Source organism: Cygnus atratus, chromosome Z, assembly GCF_013377495.2.
Source record: "Cygnus atratus isolate AKBS03 ecotype Queensland, Australia chromosome Z, CAtr_DNAZoo_HiC_assembly, whole genome shotgun sequence".
Taxonomy (NCBI): Eukaryota; Metazoa; Chordata; class Aves; order Anseriformes; family Anatidae; genus Cygnus; species Cygnus atratus.
This window is the reverse complement of record NC_066396.1, coordinates 16,150,075-16,171,756: the sequence shown is the minus strand read 5'-3', so window position 1 is coordinate 16,171,756 and position 21,682 is coordinate 16,150,075. Positions and strand designations below refer to the sequence as shown.

The 21,682-nt window shown below is 37.1% G+C and overlaps 1 protein-coding gene across 1 annotated transcript in view; it reads left to right on the top strand.

Annotated features, from left to right (window-relative positions):
* Positions 1-21,682, top strand: part of HCN1 (hyperpolarization activated cyclic nucleotide gated potassium channel 1) — a 199,231-nt gene that overhangs the window by 121,288 nt on the left and 56,261 nt on the right. Inside the window, exon 4 of the mRNA XM_035566138.2 lies at positions 8,884-9,102. Coding sequence (XP_035422031.1) covers positions 8,884-9,102 — 219 coding nt within the window. The remainder of the gene's footprint in view (positions 1-8,883; positions 9,103-21,682) is intronic.

Sequence of the window (21,682 nt, the reverse complement as noted above, 5' to 3'; positions counted from 1 at the left end):
GAACATATTGTCCCCTTGGTGGACACCGTGTATCTGTTCCAGTGAGTCCCTTGCTTAAAGTGATGATGCAAAGTTTATTTCAGGATCAAAAAATAGCGTGACTTCATCAAACTTTGAATGTGCTGTGAGAGAGCAGAGCAAAAGCCAAAGCTCATTGTCACATTATTGGATTATTTTAAAAATTAAAAAAAAAAATAAAAAAAAATTCAAAGAGCAAAATTCAGCGTGGAATAGCATGGAAACTGAAACATCTTCAGATAAGATCAAAAAAAAATTGGAAAAGATTTTTGGCTATTTTAGATAATAAAATTAATTCAAAGGAGAGAAGAGGAAATGCTCTCCATTGGTAGTAAATGCTACTAAAATTCATAGAATCATAGAATCATTAAGGTTGGAAAAGACCTCCAAGATCATCTAGTTCAACCATCACCCTTCCACCAATGTCACCCGGTAAACCATGTCCCTAAGCACCACGTCCAACCTTTCCTCGAACACCCCCAGGGACGGTGACTCCACCACCTCCCTGGGCAAACCATTCCAGTGCCTGACTACTCTTTCTGAGAAGAAATGTCTCCTAATTTCCAACCTGAACCTCCCTTGGCACAACTTGAGGCCATTCCCTCTCGTCCTATCACTAGTTATCTGTGAGAAGAGGCTGACCCCCAGCTTCCCACACCTTCCTTTCAGGCAGTTGTAGAGAGCAATAAGGTCTCCCCTGAGCCTCCTCTTCTCCAGACGGAACAACCGCAGTTCCCTCAGCCGCTCCTCACAGGACTTGTGTTCCAGTCCCTTCACCAGCTTCGTAGCCCTTCTCCGGACACGCTCCAGGGCCTGGATGTCCTTCTTGTACTGAGGTGCCCAAAACTGAACACAGTACTCGAGGTGCGGCGTCACCAGAGCAGAGTACAGGGGGACAGTCACCTCCCTGGGATGATCACATCCCTGCTCCTGCTGGCTACACTATTCCTGATACAAGCCAGCATGCCGTTGGCCTTTTTGGCCGCGTGGGCACACTGCCGGCTCATGTTCAGGTGAGCATCAGTCAGCACCCCCAGAGCCTTTTCCTCTGCACAGCTTTTGAGCTACTCTACCCCAGACCTGTAGCACTGCATCAGGTTGTTGTGACCAAAGTGCAGGATCTGGCACTTGGCCATGTTAAACCTCAACCCATTGACCTCTGACACTAGCTAAAATTATACCACCTAAAAAGTTTGAAAACAAATGTATACAAAAACAGCCACAAGCGATAGGAAAGGTCTAGGGCACCCAGATGTCTACCTTGCAGAAGCTGTTCATGTTCTGCATGAGTACTTAAAGAAGCTGAAACACAAACTTGTCAAAAAATCCAAGTCTCTGCACTGCATTCTGAATTCTGTTTCCATGAGGAACAGCCACAGGTGGGGTAGCAGTTACATTTTGGGAAATTCTTTCACTTGTATTTGTCTCTGAGTTTATCTCTGATTAGTTGGCATGGGAGCTCTATGAATACTGGTAGATACATGCCCAGGTCTGTTTTCTCTCCTGACAACTGGACTTCTAAGTAACCAAGACAAGATGGCCACAAGATGGCTGTGTGGAAGAGTATTAATTGACCCCAGCCAAAACCACCAGCTTCTGAAGAATTACAAGTCCACCTAGTCAGATTCCATGGTGGGAGAATGTTTCATAGCACTGTTACCTTTTCACGTGGGAAAAACAGGCTTTTTCAAATCAGGCTTTCAAAACAGGCTTTTTTAAATCTTTTAACATTTTATTCTGAACTTTGTAAAATCTTGGGTACAGATTCTGTAAAAATTCTTAATAAAATAACTTGAATGAGATACTTGGAATGAGAGATTATTTAAAATGGAATTAACACATTAAGAACTTTCTTCAGTCTTTTGGGTTCAGTTAGGATATCATAGTGACTAGATAAAAGGATGAATCAAAGTGGTCTGACAAACAGGCAGAGTAGAGAAAAGAGTAGAGAAAAGTAGAGAAAAGAGTAGAGAAAAAATATTTTTAAGGTTTAATTTTGTGACTTAATGTGTATACAGCTGTAAAAATTTATGATTGTATCTCTGATTAGATGCAGATTATCAGTGCTAAGAGCAGCACTGAGCCATATACAGGGAAGCCTGCCCTATGAGCTTTTAAAGAGATGCATGTCTTATGTGAACCATCCTTTTGAATGCAACTGGCCTACGCATATGAACATAATAACTCAAATATATGTGCAAGACCAACGTATGTGCTTAAGAAAAATTTTTGCACTTCTGTTGCTTTTAATAAATAGCTATGCTGATTCCACAAAGAAAATAATGAATCCCTACCACAAAAAGGTAATCACAGGGGGATATTCTTGCAGCTTTTTTAATGGGGAAGGTATTAGCAGATAAATACTCAGTGATTTCTTTTGTGTCAACAAAAATAATCAAAAGAAAAACAAAGATCTGTTACACTGCTGTGTTTTTGTTTGATGGCTAGTTCCAAAGACATAGCACCAAAACATGAATAAGCTGTAATGACAGTAGTCACATAACAACTTTGAACAAAGTAAATATGTAATATTTAGTCATTGCTCCTCCAGTCAAACCTATTTTCCTGTGAAATGCAGTACCAAACACTTTTAAAATTTTATTCTGCCCATATTGGTCTTGAAACTATATGCTGAGTCATTTGCACCATCTGTTATCTGTGCATGTATCAGCAGAGAGAAATGCTGAGAAGATTCTGAAGACATGTGTTTATTCCACTGAGCTTACCAATTCATTTTTTCCTTATATCATATATATATATACAAACTTCCTAAAATATACTTGTCTTCCTGGCACTTCTTAAGATTTTTAGAATAACAACAAAATTTTTAGTCTTCTAAATCTGATACCACCTTGCTTTTGTTTACTAGCTTTAGGAATCAACAAGAGAGTCTTAGCAGTAACAGCTGTGATAAGAAGTATATGTTTTGCATGGCAGTACATTCACCACTACACAAGTTTTGAAAAAATAAGCATTGCAAAGCTTTTCCACTGGACACCTTGGTTATTTGTTGTGGTATTCAAGCAGCATTTTTAAAAACTGAAATGGTGAGATAGTATTTTGCTGTGATTTGATATCTAAGATTTTAAGCAAACTGTCATTCTAAGGTACTGTTGAAGCCAGATGCAGTAAATTATGCAACTGACTGATGGACAACTATGAATGCTATGTATTCATACTAAAATGTATAGATGGATTTATATGACAAGTTTTATTTAAGGGCCCAATTCTAGTGTGATGTCTGAGTAACAGGCATATAACATAGTTGACACGGGTAAATTACTGCCAATGGACATAGCTTGTATTCTGAAATGTGAGAGCAGATCCAGAATTTGAAGAATCTCCTCAAGATTTTAGGGCAGTGTTTCCTTGGGGCCACTGCTACATTATTTTGTGTGCTGCCATGCTATCAAGGATGTTTCATACTTTCTTCAACCTTTGAAGCCCTATCCTGAATTTTACATTTGTTTAATGCAATTGATTTCTGTGACAATGTTAAAACCAGAGGGTTTATGTACTGTAGCTTCCTTCACTGCTCCCAGGTAGACCTGGTATTGCTTGGGAGAGTGTTTATGTGGCCAGCTCCATGCAAGAGCGATTCTAATAAAGTTCCAGAGCTTTGAAACACTTTCTAATACTTTATAATTTACTCTATAATTTATAAATACAGTCTGTGTATTTCCTGTCAAGATTTATAGCTGTCTTTGCTCCTTCAGAAATCACTTGCCTTCAGGAGAACCCAAAGGGAATGGTGGCCATGAATGAGTGTCTATTACTGTCTACAAGGCAAGCTCTTTGAGTTATGGACAGGCTACTTCCCCATTCCTACTGTGGCTTTGGGGGGGACAATTAGAATTCTGAGTCCAAGATCACTGTAGGAATCATTTCACTTAATGCCAAAGTCAATCTTCGCTCCACAATTATAAAGCATCCCCCTGCAAACTGAGACACACACAATTTCTGTGATACACACGGTATCTGTGATGTGAAAGGAGAAAGGAACTGAGTCAAAAATTTGGAAAACAACACTGTCTGTGCAATAGTCTACTTGTTATGAGATTTCTAAACCAATTTATATCTCAATGCAAGGGTATAGCTGGGGGAAGATAAGCTGTGCCTAAGGGAATGACTACAATGTGGGCGTGGAACTGATTTGTCTGATGACAACAAAATCTCCTCACGAAAATCTCCATAGTTTCCAGTAAAATAGAAACCCTTTTTAATCCATTGAGTAAAATAATTTGCCTTTTATTTTTGTGCCTTAGAAGATGCCACATGACCTTTCTTACAAGCTGAAAAGTTAATATTATACAAAGATATCTGAAACAGATTTGAAATTATGAGACAAAGGTGCAGGAAGAGGCTTGGAAACAGATCTTCAAAATCAGGAGTGCTCAGTGATGAATATATATTTTAGGATAACTGCTAAGTTAATGTATATACTTACAAAAATAATTGCAAATGATGAGTTATCATGGTTTCCACAAATGTGAAGATTTCCTAATGTTATCAAGCTAGATTATGTAATCAATCCTTGGATAAACAGCTTTGGTATTTTTCACAATTACAGTCTTTAATAGTTTTTCCAAATTAATGTCATTTCATTTAAAACATTTTAAACCGATTACTGCTAATCTGGAACCAGTGATCAGCCCATTGTCAACTAAGAAATTAAATGCCCTTTTCTACTGATTGGTTGAAGATTTTTTTTTTCCCCTAATCTATACATTAAGAACAAAATATTACCATTTAGGGAAACATTTAATTAGGGAAACATTTAATAAAAATCTGAATTTATAAACACTGGTCTATTTTCTAGGATAGACTTTTATTAACTCAGAGATATTATCTGTGAATGTAAAAATTGCCTTATGATGTAAGTGCAAAAATGCTTCTTAATAAAAATGCATGCAAGCTAGTAGCAGAGGAGTGGTCACTACGATTTACTTTTGTACAGTGAAGAGCAGCAAACCTGAATCAAGTGGTGAAAATTCCAACCTTTCACATTGAAACAGTTGTTCCTGCCAAACCCCGAGATTATACAACACAAATTGAAAAATAGTGAAATAATTATTATTCATTTTTTATTTAGTAACTTTGGTATTAGCATTCATGATTTATAAAATTTGACATTAGCACCAGTGTTCTTTTTAAGTGGTTTCTACATTTGGGATACATTAGTGAACAACATGAGTAACAGTACTGAAATTTGCACCTTCCATAATGATATTTTTTCAGCATCGTCTTTAAGAAAAAAAAACAAACCGTAGAAACTAAAAAGACCACCATTTGAGACTGGTTCTACAAGAGCTGACTGATTATTAAGAAAAAAAAAAAAAAAAAAAAACATTGGCATGCATTTTCAACAACAAAATGTTCAGACAAATCCAAGTTGAATTTTTTTTATTTTTTTTTCCAGACATTTTCACCAGGTCTTTTTCTCATTCTGCCAACCCCTTTTTACCCAGCTGAGGACCAGCTCCTCTGGACCATCCTGTGACAAATGTCTGATATGTGCCTTGCCTATAACAAAGTCTATCACAATCTTATCAGTGATGTCCAATGCTAATTATTTAACAAAATGGCTGTTTGAGATGGTCTTGACTTCTTATCTGGATTCAGATGAAATCATGACTGTTTGAATTGTTGGATCCTACTTTGGCTTATATATGTAGGTAGATATATATGGTTTATTTTGTTGCACATATTTAGTTTCTATTCTGTCACTGCAACTGCTTAACTCCTTCATGGTACTTCTCAAGTGGTATTTTATGTACTTTTCATTCAACCTCTTACATATTTAGTAGAAGGCCTATTTCCTAAATTTCCATTTTATTATTTTTTTCTTAAAGACATTGGTATTTTACTTACCATTTAATTAACAGACTTTAAATGGATCTCAGTCAAGAAATAAAATCAGCAAGCTTTAGGTTTAAATCAAAAAAAAAGTAAAAATATAATTTTATTGAAAGAACTTTGAAATTTGTCACACCAAGAGTATAATAGAAAAGATCAAGATCAAGACAGACAAGATCAAGATCAGCATTTGTTTTTATTTAGTATTTATTATAGTTATGCTAAAAAGTACAGTTTAGGACCAGGATCTGCTGCATACAGCCCTGCAAGAACTGTAGAGGTTCTGATCTTTAAGACTCTTTGACACTGTGTTTTTAATAATACTACATGTAGCCTTATTTATTATTATTATTTTTATTTTTTTTCCCAGCAAGTAGTTTATTTTCCTCAGTATAGTCTATGTAAATCTATAACTGCTAAGGAGTTTGGAATGGCTCTTTAAAAATAATGGTGTCAAAAATGACTGATACCAGCTGGAAGTAAAGCCCTTCAAAATGGGAGATGGAGAGGAAAGCACCTGATCTTCTGAGCATTTGTTAAAGCCCCAAAATAAAACAACAAAATCTGATTTCCTCATTATTCAGTGAAACCCATCAATGATCAACAATGTTACTCCTCTAATTCTTTTTTTTTTTTAGTACAGATGTTGAAAACCTATTGCTTAACAGAATTTACAGCACAAAAGTTTCATTTGTAGAGAAAGAAAACTTCACAAATATGAAAACTTTTAACTTATATAGAGAAACAAGTGTAAAAGTAGAAATAACTTTATTTTGTAAATTATTGTATTACTAAATATATGATACTTTTGTTATCTGCAGTCAAAGAACGGTTAGCTTATTTCCTATTACCAGCTATTATAGCTCATAAGGGTCTAGACAAGGCATTTGAAAAGATGAAAAATAAAATCAGTCAGTAATCTTGGCATTTAAGATGGCAAGAGAGCAAGCTGCATCTCTCTGAGAACAAAAGAATATTTCAGGAAAGCTTGCATGAGTGAAAGAGAGACACAGATATTGATATTTCATATGTAAGTTTTATATAGAAATTTTACCACTGATTTAGACGTTTGCTTGTTTACAGAATTATTATTTTTGGTCCTGTATGTTATACACAATACTGCATACCTGCCTAATCTTATTAATGTCATCTCAGTTCTTCCTTCTTCACTTCATTTCTGAAATTATTCTGAGTTTTTTGTGAGAAAACACTGTGTTTTCTCATGTACTCTGTGTGCCTCCAAGCACAGTTTGTTTTCCTGGGCAATGGATGATCAACAGCTATAAAACAGTTCTCATTTCATTCCTTTGGCAAGGAAAACAGAAAAATCTAACCAAGACTCCTCAGGCTTTTTGAACATGGTAAAGTGTCTGCTATTCTCTGGGAATGCTCCCTTTGGCTGTCTGTAATAATATATATATAATAATCTGTAAAGCTACAGATATTAAAAGCCTCTGAAGGAGCTGCCAGGTCCTTCTAATCTCCCAGAGAGAGTTGGAAGAGGTAGCTATATATCAGAAGTTCAGTACTCATGCAAGTCTCATGAAGTTTCAACAATGGCAAAGTGCAAGTTTGTTCACCTGATCTGGGACAATCCCAAATATAAATAAAGGCTAAGTGATGAGTAGGTGGAGAACATCCTTCAGGAGAAGGAATTCAGGGTATTGATTGGTGAAAAACTCAACGTGATCTGGCAATGTGCATTTGCAGCCCTGAAAGCCACCTGTATCCTGGTCTGCAATAAAAGAAGCATGACCTTGAGGGAGGTTGAGGGAGGTGATTCTCCTCCTCTGCTCTGCATTTGTGAGACCCCCACATGGAGTCCTGCATTCAGCTCTGGGGCCCCCAGCACAACAAGGACATGGAAGTATTAGAATGAGACCAGAGGAGGGCCAGGAGGATGATCAGAGGGCTGGAGCACCTCTCGTAAGAAGACAGGCTGAGGGAGCTCGGGTTGTTCAGCCTGGAGAAGAGAAGGCTCCAGGGAGACCTTAGAGCAGCCTTCCAGTACCTAAAGGGGTCCTAGAGGAAATCTGGAGAGGGACTCTTTGTCGGGGGGTGCAGTGATGGGAGAAGGAGTAATGGCTTTAAACTGGAAGAGGGTAGGTTTTGATTAGATATAAGGAAGAAATTCTTTATTCTGAGGGTGGTGAGGCATTGGAGCATGTTGCTCACGGAAGCTGTGGATGCTCCATCCCTGGAGGTGTTCAAGGCCAGGCTAGATGAGGCTTTGAGCAACCTGGTCCAGGGGGAGGTATTCCTGTCCATAGCACAGGTTTTGAAACCAGATGATCTTTAAGGTCTCTTCCAACCTTAAAGATACTAACCTTCCATTCTATGATTCTATGATTCTGTGACTCAGGAATTCATCTTTTTTGAGCCATGTGGCTATGAACACAGGTTTGCTATGTTTGCCAAATAAACAGAGTTCTTTTGAATTGAGAAGCTGCTGGTATAAACAGCAATTATGGGAATAAAAAGGATAAACAGGAATATAACAAATACTCTTTTTTTTTTTTTTTTTAATCTCCTTTGGAAGCCAAACATCTGATAAAATGAAATGTGGTTGTGTGTTAAAATCAGCAAATCCGAAAAGAAAGAAACGGGGCCCTAGGAATATTTTCATATATACTGAAACAGAGTACCACCTTGTTGTGGTTGATAAGTCTTCATGCTCAGATCTTTCTAATCCTTCTGCCATGGACTGTAAAATAAAATTGACCTTTAGTCTCTTTGTAATTAGGTTAACTCCCAAGTTTGAGAACACAGTCATGTTTAAAATAGTCAAATGTATTTCACATCACTGTGCTAAGTACTGCCTGGCAGAATCTCTGACACTTTATCTAAAAATTAATTTAGAAGGAATATTCTTTCTTGTGCACAGAGGATACATTACTAGACCACTCTTTCAGAGCCAGTAATCAGTGACTCCACTATTAATGTAAAACAATGTAAAATGTTTTAATTTCAGCTGCTTGCTGGCTCAGTCACCTGTCTCTTTTCTTGCAGAATGATTCCTGGGGAAAACAGTACTCATACGCTCTCTTCAAAGCCATGAGCCATATGCTCTGCATTGGTTATGGAGCCCGTGCCCCTGTCAGCATGTCCGACCTCTGGATAACCATGTTGAGTATGATAGTGGGGGCTACTTGTTATGCCATGTTTGTTGGTCATGCTACTGCCCTCATTCAGTCTCTGGATTCTTCACGGCGACAATATCAAGAAAAGGTAACTCCTTTTTACGTACCTTTGTAAGTTTTGAAGTAGTTCAAAGAAATGTTTTAAGTGTAGAAGAGCGCTTACAAGTTTACAAAAAATGATCTAGTATCTGAATCCTGCTGTAAAGATTATTGAACACAAAGGAATTCAGGAAACACCATGGGCTAACCATATTCCTGTACTACACCCTATCAGTACTTAGCCTAGGTAAGTTGAATGGTGGCCCTGAGGTTGGTCACTTAGGTATGTCTGTACAACTTCCTGTTATTCCTTTCAACTGCAGTTTAGGGATAAACTTCAACAACAAAATAATGGCCTTTGAATGAGGACCAGTCCCTCATAAATTAGTTTTGTCTGGAACCACCTCAAGGAAATGCTAAAATAAGTCTTTGTCTGCATTGTAATGACACTGTTTACACTTTAATCCATGATCTATTAGGACTTCTCCAGAGGAAAAAGGAACAGTAGTCATGGGATAGAAAAGTAGAGAGAATTTAGTGGAAGAAAAATACAAAATAGGAAGAAAAAGTGTGTTCAATTCTTTGTTAGTTTCCTCATAAGTATCACTAGAATTAAAAAGAAGTAAATGGGTACAGAGTCAGGAATGAGCACGAAGATGCACTAATTAGCACTGCCAGTTGAGCAATAAAAGGCAGAGGCAAATGTGAGTGAAGCTATGAAACCCGGTGATGAGGCTAGGAATGTTGTCATAAGGAAGAAAGAAGCAGAATCAGTACAGAGATCCCTCAGCAAGGGACAATAAGGATGTGTAGAATTAATGAGATGCTTAAAAGAAACCAAAGTAGGATATTGTAGTAAATGGGGAACTGGAGAGGTTATGCCAGGAGAGAGGTCAGCTAAACAAAGCAGTGAAATCAGAGTGTTCAAATCAGCAAATAAGAAACATGGCCTGAGCAGTATTATTTGGCATGGGTCCATAAGAAAGTCCAGAAAGGCAAATTGAGCAGAAATTCTAGTGTAAGGTAATATAAGCCAGGGTGAGAAACCTGGCAGAGAGTGAGTAAAGGAGAGGGTGACCCCGGCATGTGCTGAAGATGAAAAAGAATGGGCTGAGTTTGCTGGGCAAGAAAAATGGAGAAGTCCAAAAAAGACCTGTGAGTAGAACGGAGTAGGGTGTTTTCCTTACAGGCAGGCAAGGAGAAAAGAAGGTGAATGTAATGTGGAAGAGTTTACATTCACTTCTGTTCAGCTCAAGCTGCAACAAGACAACAGAGCCAATGTATCAGAGACAGGCAGAGATAAGGGATGTGCTAAAAGTCCAGTAATAGAAAAATTAGTTGGTGGCTGATACATTAATCTCACAGCAGTTTAAAAGAGAAGTTTGCAAGCAAGAAAGCCCACACAGTGTTACCTTGGAACAGAAGTGAAGACAAAAGGTTTAGAAGGAGAGGATGAGTGAGCATGACAATCTCTAAAAATTTCAGTGCTGTCTGTGGGCACATAAAATTCCCTAATCCATTTTGGTACAGGGTCACAGGGCTTTTCCTGGTTTAACCCACACTAACTGTCTTGTTGGTGCTAGCCAACATGATCCATGATCTCTTCTGCCTGCTGAAAGGGAAGCAATTTTATCAAAATGAGACATTTATAGGGATCTGTGGGACAGAAGTATCTTAACAACAGACATAAAAGGAAGGTTAAAGAAGGAAGTCCTATGCCTAGTATAACTGCAGTTTCATTAGAGGTTAGTATATACACACATATACATGTACACAGATGTATCAAACCAGCAGAAATGTCACCATTCACCTGGAACCTCAACATAATCATTATTCTCAGGCCTTTCTGGATGAAGCATGATATCACAGTGTTTTGAGCTACAGAAATACAGAGCATGTGTAAAAATATTCATAATTTAAAATATGTTAAGTAAACCCAGACTGCAGTCTTTATTAAACATTAACGTAGAAACGCATGGTATTTTTCAATCCCACAGTTCTGGACATTTTCATTCTTTATTCATTGTTTTCATGCTTATTTTTTTCCTGACATCAGAGGCATGAGTCTAACATGGCATTGACAATGAGGAATGAAAGAAGTGAGACAAAAATAGTATATTTTTATGCTTTAGAAAGCATTTCTCTGTCTTTCTGGCAGCCATTTGTATGCCAATTATTACACGTTAGAGTTAAATGATGTCTTAACTAAAGAAATTTTCTGCTGACTTATGAGGCACTGAAATCATGTGTATCATCAGCTATAACAACTATGCTGACATGATCGCCCATTGCTTTATCATAGTTTAATATAACATATTTTGAAAGAAATCTTTGATTATAGCCTAAGAATTATAAAACTATTACCAAAGTATATTACATATATATATATTTATATTTTTTTCACTCTGTGCTAGATAAATAGGCATTTCAAGGACCAGTTTGTGCTATCTGTTTTGTCAGCATATTTTTTAAATTACAGGCAGATAAAAATAGCTTATATTTCATTTAACTGAGACTCGAGAAAAAGGTAAATCAACTCTCTAGCCACATGTTTTAGGGTTTTAATAAATATACTGTAATATCTACTTTTACTTAATGGGTTGCTTCTTCTTTTTCCTGGAATTCAAAAGTTGGAAAAATCATAAGAGAGTGTGACTTATTTATATATTTTTTGTGTGTGTTGAAATGATAAAATAATCTTTTTATTAGTTTTACATATGTAGGAATGTGTGTTTCTAGTCTCCATTGTTTCTTTTTTAAGAGATACTGAAAATAATGGAATTACCACAAATTGCTAGGCAACATAGAATGATAACAGAGATGACAAAAGAGCTTGTTCTTAGGTCTGAGTAACATCATGCCAGAATCTTATCCTCTTTTTTTTTTTTTAATGGTCTTTCTGCTGTAGTGCTGCAACTAAAATGACATTTGATCCAACTAGTGGAAGGAGAATTCTGAATTCTGGTCCTTCTTAGACTGAAAGCAGCTAGAGGTGACAGATTTGCTGAGATCACCTTATCTTCCTCATTCAGATCCTCCGAAAGCTCAGGGCATGCATGACTAGAACAGACATAATTCATAATGGAAGAAATAAACACAGGAAGACAAGAGAGAGTTTTCATTAAGCCAAATATGTCAACCACCATCTAAGAGCACCTGCTGAGAACTTGACCTGTGCCAAGCACTGCATGCTGAGAGAAATCAAAGCATGGTGAAGCAAATATTGCTCCACATGTTTATTGTTGTGAGCCAAAGACATAATTTATCAGAGGAAATTAACAGTGATTATTAGCTACCAAACGTAGAAGGTGGAAGATGAAATCACATACCAAGAATTGCTACCAAAAAAAAAAAAAAAAAGGCTACATGGGTACATTCTTGTTACTTTGAGGAACAACTTCATAGTTTCTTCTGCTGAAGTAAATGGAACTGTTCTCAGAAAAAAATCACCTCTCAGAGTGCATACGTAAATCAGAACTTGATTTCAATGACTGAAGTACCAAGGCATGTCAGAAGAGAAAGATGTCCAAGCCACATATACTACACATGTATTCTCTTTTCAATAAGAAAATCTGACAAATCATTCTACCTTATGAAAGGACAGATTAAATCAATGGCATCTTAGCACTTTCCCTTCCCAGTCTTTGGTGTATGTTAGAAATGAATGCAGTAGTAAAGAGAAATCATATTTTAAGTAATAAATCCTTTGAAATTTTCTAAAATCTCTGAAGTCACCATATCTAAAAGATGTTTGCCTCTGCTAAGGCCATAAAAATATAATAATAATAATAATAATAATAATAATAATAAACAGCTCTCTCAATATACTGAATGCTGTCCTAATCTTGAGAAGATATGTTAAATCATTATTACAGATATGAAAGATTTCTGAGCTTGCCATCAACTTCAAATACCCCAAAGGACATCTTCTAACCCTATACTCTGCTTTTATCTTATCTCTTAATTTATGGTCTTTTAGTAACTTCAGTAAAATTAGTCTAGTTCAAAGAGAGAAAAGGACCTGAAAGTACTTTCTAGAGAGAAAAAGCAGTAACTGCATATGAAGATAATTTAAAAGGAATTTGCTAATTGGTTTTAGGTGTTGTTATATAGAAAACATCATGATTTGAAGCACAGATTTCTCATTTTTCATTTTCTTTTTAGGTATCCAAAGAAATGTTTACAAATGAATAACAGGGTTAGTACAGGAGGACAGCTTTAGATTGTGCAGCATCATGCCTTTCACCAGCTTTATGAGTCTGCCCCTCACTGCACCAGTTTGGATATCTAAATTCTTGGTGAAGTGCATGGAGAGAGACACACCTGATGTGCACTTTAAAGAGCAGCAAGCTCTTGGGCCGGTTGGTGACAGCAGTGGCTGAGGTGTATCTCCAATTTCCCCCTTCCCCTATAGGCTGCAGCATGTACTCAAAACACCTTGTGCCATGAGACATCTGAGCTCCTTCCTTCAAAAGCAGGGAAGAGGGACTACCTTTCCTTCCTGAGGCAACCAGCAGAGCAGATGATGCTGACTCCCCTGCCCAAGCAGCAGCTGGAGCAGAGGACAGTGCTGGAAGGGTGAAGGCAGGTTCAGAGCTGACCCGTGCCTAAGTGCTTCAAGCAGAAGCATGTCCCTGCTGCCCACTCCAGGCTTCTTGTGCTGGGATGAGGAGCAGCAGGCAGAAAGAAATGTGAAAAGGACTGTCCTCACCTCACCTCAGCAGCTCAAACCACATTGCTTTGCAGAGAGGAATGGAAAATTTGTTGCACCCAGAGGTTGAAGGCAAATGGCTGTGACTCCCTGGGGAATAACATGCTTAGCCCCTCCACCTTTTCCAAGGGACGTTTACAACTGGTAGTGAGAAAACCCACAAGCACTGCTGATAGCTGGGACAGTAACTTTTCTCAGAAAAACAACATAAATGCTGGGGCAGAGAGTTGTGCTTCTTTCTCTGAGCAGTTACTGTAGTGCGCAGGGCTGAAGGCAATGAACTGGCTGTACCATGGAGTAGATCAAGATTTGGTCACCCTTTACTCAGCTGGTGATGCCTCTGCATTTTCTTATGAAGAAAAGAAGGCATGTTTTCCACTTCTTCTAAAGTGTTAAGCATGTTGTGGTTAAACTCAACGTGGAATAAGGCATATATCATGTTCTTAGTGTGCTCATTAATAAAGCTAGGAGACTTTTCTGGAAAACTTTAGACATCTGTAGGTATCCTCCTTAAAGATTACTGCAGAAAATTTCAGATTTCTGATGGACTTTAGGAAATGGTACTGGTATTAGGTGGTGCAAACACATAGGACAGTAAGAGCTACAGCAAACAGAGGACCACATTACTGTTTTAATGGGCTTGTACCAGCTTCTGGTATATGTTTAATTAAACTAAATATACATATACAACTAAATGAAAATGGAAATACAATCTTTTTGTCAGCTTTTCTGGCCATCCTTGCTGTAGTCCACAGACAGACGAGGTACTGAAACTGTTAACGCAGAATTTCTGATACGTACTATATATACCATTCATGAATAAAAATCTTTGAATTTCTAGGCACCCAGTGGAACAGGAAGTACAGGGGTTTTACCGTATAATTCTTGGGTCTGATCTGATCACCAAAGTTTCTCATGAAATACTGATCTGCAAGTTCAGTAGCTTTTCATGGTGCTCACATTTTATTTTTATTTACAAAAAAATATGCTGTTCTGGTGCTGCTAGTGGTTTTTAGAAAGCCTGAAAATATGGTAACACAAAAATGTTCTGTGATTGGTCTCAGTTCCTTCTCTTTACTTAACAATAGCACATTTTCACTTATACAGTATAATTTTAACAATAGGTCATGTCATGTTTAGATTGCAGGAGCAGGTGAGCCATTTTGCAGATAAATCTTATCTTTTCTGTGCAGTTGTGCTACACTATACATACCACCCCAGAAGAGTTACTTATTTTGCAGGGATGGTTCGCTTCTTGCTGAGGTAACATATATTCCCAAAAAAAACAAAAAAACAACAACAAAAAAGAAAAACTAAAGTGAAATCTTGTCGCTGAATATCAGTCCATAGTTTGCAAGTTTTATAAAAACCTCATTAACTTGCAGTGGTTTATATCCTACAGATTTATATCCACAGAGCAGTATTTTAAATAGTGAACCATTTTTGAAGTGTGTTATGAGAGATCGGGTACAAGGGTTGCTAAAAGTTTCTTACAGTCTCAGACCTTCAGGACCTAGTATTGACTGTGAAAAGCGTTATAGTCATCATAGTATTGAGAAACAGAAAATGTATTTTTTCTCTAAATATTTAGGAATGAATGAAAGTCATTTCTTAAGCTAGCAACTGTGGTTTAATTCTGGTAGTTATAAGTCTTGATTTTATTATTTTATTTCAAAGGCCAGGGGATCTTATAGTTAGAAAAGGGTCTGAAAGTCTTGACTTTCGGATTATTTCTGACTCATTTTATTGTCTTTTGCTGTTTTTGCCACCATCAGATGACAAGCTGCTAAACAGATATAGTATTCCTTCTTCTGTGATCCTTGCAGAAGGTGCTGAGATTTCTTAGTGTAGAGCAAGTTATTAAAAAATATTTGGTATAGCAGAGTGGCAAAATACTCTGAAAGAGAAGAAACATAAGGGTGCAGTTCAGAAAAAAATATCGAGATAGTTTCAAAGGGTGCAACTGTAATTCAAAACAACATGCTTGTACTAATAAATGTCTTAATTCTTTTATTTGTGTGCATTCTTTTAAATATCTTGATGCATAATTACATCATCATGAATTCAACCCTCTGACATCTGAAGGAATGTGTAAATGCAGCCTCTAGAGCTCAACTGCCAGTGTGGACTGCACAGAGAGAGACTTATTTGTTGAATGTGAAAATATTTGTCACGTCAGGATAGGGCCTTTATTAGCATCATTAGATTTCTCTTTCTGTTCATTTTATTAATTTTCGTTTCTTATAATTACCTGAATTTTTGCACATAGTTGTGATATTTAATTTGACCTTGATCTTACCTGATTTTGAACTGCAAAACAATAGGTATTATTACAAGAAAACAGGACAAAAACTATTCCCCCTCTCTCCCTAAACAAAAATCAGAAGATATTCACCTTAAACAATACAGCATTGACAAAATTATTATGTTGTGTATTTTCATGTGCAACTAGGGTAAGACTTCAGGAGAAGAATATAAACCAGAATACTCTCACCAGACTGCTCTCCTGTTTTGTTCTGGTACTTTGTTATTGTGATTCAGGTTCTTGTTATGGTCAGTCTTGCTCAGGTAATCATTTTGTTTATTTTTGCCTCGTATCTTTAAAAAGGCAACTGATTCCTCCCAGTAGCGTGTCCCGTGCAAGCCAAGTGCTATCCATATGGCTGCATCATACCTGTGCGAAGCTATAATAGACTCCCACTGCTTCTAAAATGACAGACAGAACTTCCTTTGATTTATTGCTGTGTTGTGGGTAATTTACCTATAAAGTGTTCTGCTGTCTTGCATTATGGATTAAGTTTCTAACAGCTTTCCATATGAAAATTCAGAGCAAGCTCATTACAATTTAAGCCATGCTCATGACAACTATATAAAATTAGCTGTGAAGATCATGCAGTTTTTCTAGATCTGGATTTTATAAACATCCTGCTTTTTTTTTTTTTTTTTTTCACGGCAATTATCATAACTTTTTCATATATATATTCTTTTTACTTTTAAAAGGAAAAAAAATAAGGAACTAACCTCTCTTTTTCAAAGTCTCTGTTAGAATGTAACACAAATTACCTTTTAACAAGAGACAACTCTGTGATTCACACAGGAGAGATGTAACTAGCAGCAATTATCCCAATAACACTAGTTTGATTGTGTTTGTGTCCTGCACATGCAGAAGGAAATAGCACGCAATCTAATATGATATTATGAGTGAGAAAATAGTCTCTGCTGTGTAGATTCTTTTGTTTCCTTGGCCGTGCTAGAGAGGAAGGAAATAATTTTATCTTGACTCTTAAATGATAATTCTGTCCTGACTTCACCCTCGTTCCTGATGTCTGAGTAATTAAAGCATGTCTTCCTTGAAAACATAGTTATTTCTATAACTAAGATGTACAGTATACATTTATAAAGGCCGTGGGGTGCATGGAACAGCAGCAGGACTGAAACCTGTTCTCAGCAAAAGAACATTTTAAGCAGTCTTTTGCATTGTGTTGTGTGCTAAATCATCATTTTTTCCAGGCAGTTAGTAACCTTGAAACAATTCTGTAACACTAATTCAAGAAGTTTCTATTTGAAAAGAGACAAGCCTCTATTAAAATAGAAACTCAGCAATAATATGAAAGTAAAATGTTTTTATCTCCACGTTTTCATAAAATGTACTAGACTTACCCTTTACAGCAGATTTTTGCAAGCTAAACACTAAATATTTATTAAAAGCACAATGAAAGCAGATCTTTTCATAAAAATCCCCAATGCTTTGAGCTAGCATTGTATAGTTTGGGGTTATGAAAATGTCATTTTCATGTAAGCATCTGTAAAGTCTCCTTCTAGAAAAAAATATTTATTTATGGGCTGCTCTTTGTTATAGACAGAGCTGGCTAAACATATTCTTTCGCTGCAGAATTTGATGAAAATGTAAAAATAATATTATAATGTTACAAAACAAACAAACAAAAAAAACATTGAGCATTTTTAAAAGAAAAGTGAAGGCAACTGGTTCTTTGGTTGTTTCCTATTACGCATTTGATAATAGCTAGTAACCAGAGTTTAATTGAGTCTGTTCTCCTAATTAAGACATTTCCCTACCCTATTTATTTATTTATTTATTTGATATAGGTCTTTTCTTCTGACCTGTAGAGAACATAAGAAAGAGGAGGGTGATCACATGCAGAAAAGTCTTTATGAATGCAGAGTATCAGGAGTTTTTCAGCCCTCCTTTGGGCAGCATCAGAAGATAAACATGGGCTAAACTCCTGAGGAGATATCTGAGGAGATAAACTCCTCAGCCAGGAGTACCAACACTACCAGAGGAAGCCCAAAACGCTGACATGAAGGCAAATCGAGCCAGAGAAGAGGAACTGAGGTCTGATCACTGTAACAGAAGTAGTAGGAAGGCATCTTTGACTTTCACCTATGGCATGCTGGAAAGGAAAAAAAAAAAAAAAAAAAAAGGAACAGAAAGCAGCAGGAGCCAAAGGTGGAGTGGGAGGAGTGGGGTTATGAGGAGGCAGAAGAGCAGGAGTGCACATGGAGAGAGTCTTTTGATGTATTTTAAGGAGGAACTATGATAGGCACAGGAGACTATAGTGGAGGATTTATTGATGGGCCTTGACTTCATCTGCCGAGTAAAGCCTCAGATCAGACAGTAGATAACCTTCTCTGGAATAAATTCAGAAAGCATTTGTCATGTTCTCCATTTTCTTGAGCAAAGAGGCAGAGATGAGACTTTTATTTCCATCTGTGTTATCTCCACTTACTTTGAGTGCTAGCAGCTTCTGTAAGTGGATAGTGCAAATAAGATAACAGAAGAGACCCAAGGTGAGAATTATCAACACAGTGGTCAGAGTGACTTGATGCCAGCAAACTTGGTCATCAGGTGGTGAGATTCTGGATTGCATATGCAGAAAAGATGTGATAGCAATTGATAGTCCCTGCTCTATCAAGTGCACCTGTAAAACAGAGAACAACATTTACTGTTCAGACAGCCTTACTGAAAAAAAATTAATCTTCAAGTAAGTAAAAGAAGAACTATAAAAAGAGAAAAAGAGATTAAAAACTCTAATGAGGTATATTGGACCATTGATTTTAGAACAAAACTATTAAAATCAGTGAGTAACAGAATAAAAGCAATGGCACAATAAAACCACTTCTGTATGTAACTCAACAAATGAAAATATAATTCTTTACTATCAAAAGGTCGTGTTTTAAATTGTTATTTCCAAAATATTTAAGAACTCAGCTTCCTCCTCTGTAGAGTGATTCCCATGATTTGGGGAAAGATAGGAAAGAACAGTGTAAGCTGGCCACTGTAAGCTGGGTCAAACAGTGCCAGAGCCAGAAATGATTTAGGACAGCAGGAAAACATCATCTTGTCTCGTACATCAAACCTAGGAGAAAAATTTTTCTAAATAATCTTCCTTTTTTTTTTTTTTTTTTTTTCCCAATCCAGTGTCTGCCTTTGGCAGAGAACATCCATCCTCCTTTTCCTCAAAATAGGAAAGGGCCCTGATGTAAACCTTCCATCAGACTTGCTATGGCAGGAAAATAAAGCTTTCACTCTTCTGAAGGATGTTGTGCCAGTTATGCCAATGAAGTGACAGCTTCCCAAGGGAGGGTGCAGCAGTGTAATTACATAGAATGATGTGACAAAGCAGGAAAAAAATAATTAGAAAAAAGTGAATAATGAAAGCATTGTTCTGTGGCACATCTATTAACATTAGGTGTATGCCCCATTACATGTGACAGTTAAATTTGCAGTACAGTTATGAACAGAATAAGGAATAGTCCTGTCACAGACTGAGAAAATGACCTGTCTTTCTATCCACAGTAACTGAAGGGAATTCCTCAGCAAAGTGGCTTGGCTTTCTACTTAGCACCATGGCTTCTCTTAGCACCAGTACTTCTCTATTGGGGAAAAAAAAAAAAAAAAAAAAAAGAAAGGCCATCTTATGCTAGCCTAAAACCAAGCAAAAATCTGTTAAAATTTCTGATGCTGAAGAGAGTTCTCTGAAAAATATTTAAGATGGTAAGAAATTTATATATATATATATTTAATCAATCTTCTTTTAAGCCCATCTCACCCCTCCCCCCAAAAAAAGTAAAAAAAATCCCTGGGTCTTTTTATAAGTTATATAAGTTTTATACCATAAACAATTCCATTGCTTATGTAAAAAATTTCATTCTTTATGTAATTTTTCAGAACCCTTTCACATTTTTTCATAGCCTCTTATAGATGTTTTGACATTTCCAAAGTTCTCTGTATTGCACATGCTATGGAATGAGGGGAAATAAATTATTTGACAGAATTTCCACTATTTCTCTTTAGTAGTTAAGGCTTTTTAAATTTACCATTGGATAAACCCAGCAATACTGAATAAAGCACTTTTCCTGAGTGTCTCTGTTAAAATGATTAGCGCAGAAATATAATGTGACAATTTCTTTCAGAGCTAGATCACCATAGAGATGTGGGAAGTAATCCACTATTATTAAGAATTTTTTCTTCGCCTTTATTGAGATTAAAGAATGTGACTTAGCCTGGTTGATGCAATGAACAATTTCTTCACAACCAGAAATATCCCAAGTATTGTTAGTTTATCTGTTTGAGTAAAGTTATAAACCTTAAAATTTTTTAATCATGGAATGGTTTGAGTTGGAAGGAACCTTCAAGATCACCCAGTTCCAACCCCCCTCCTATGGGCAGGGACACCTCCCACCAGACCAAATTGCTCAAAGCCACATCCAGCCCAGCCTTGAACACCTTCAGGGATGGGGCATCCACAGCCTCACCACCCTCAGAGCAGAGAACGTCTTCCTAATGTCAATTTACCCTCTTTTATTTTAAAGCCATTTTTCCTTGTCCTATCGCTCCACTCCCTGACAAAGAGACAAAGACTCCCTCCCCAGCTTTCCTGTAGGCCCCCGTTAGGTGTTGGAAGGTTGTTGTGATAAGGACTCCCTGGAGCCTTCTCTTCTCCAAGCTGAACAACCCCAACTCCCTCAGCCTGTCCTTGTAGGAGGGGTGCTCCAGCCCCTTGATCATCTTTGTGGTCCTTCTCTGACTCAATCCAAGAAGTCCATTCCCTTATTTTGCGGGCACCAAAGCAGAACACAGTATGTTAGAGGTCTCATGAGAGGAGATCAGAGTGGGAAAATAACCACCCTTGACCTGCTAGCTATACTAGGAGATATTCATTGATGAATACACTGCGTTGGCTATTCTGTCCCTGATAGACTCCATTGCTCTCTTAATTCTCATTTTCATTCAAATTAGAGAGCTATTATTAAGTCTTAATAAGACTTAGTCAGTTTTTCTGTACCTAACAAATAAGATCCATAGTTTTAGAATACAGGGAAAAGCATGCTGTAGCTCACAGGCTTCCTCTACAGATACCAGGTCTATAATGACTGCCGTTCCAGATACTACAAAAGGTTGCTGGGAATAATACTATACTGACATAACTCTAGAGCTGTTGTTTCTCAGAGAAGCCTTCAGGTGCCATAAGTTCATTTCCCTAAGGATGTCTCTGAAGTGTTCACACTTCAAGACTAAATAAATACAAGTTAAAGGGAAGAAGAAGAAAAGAAAATTACAGATATTCTGTAAGAATGAATGAAACTCAACACCAGGGAACAAGGAGAATAGTTTGTCAGCCTGTTGGATGGAGGCTGTTGCAATTGTTGTTGCAGAAAACTCAGAATTGTGGATGCCAGGTGTTACTGTTTGTTAACCCCAGTGACTGAGGTTAAGCTGGAGACTTGAACAGTCTGATAAAACACTGAAGGTGATCTGAAAGAATCAATTATAACCTCACTTTTATAAGTGGAAAGGCCCTTTGCATCATGCAGCGACAAACTGTATGCTCAAATAACATACACAAGAAGGTTTCAGAAAGTATATGTTAATCAATAGATCATCAAGTCATAGTAT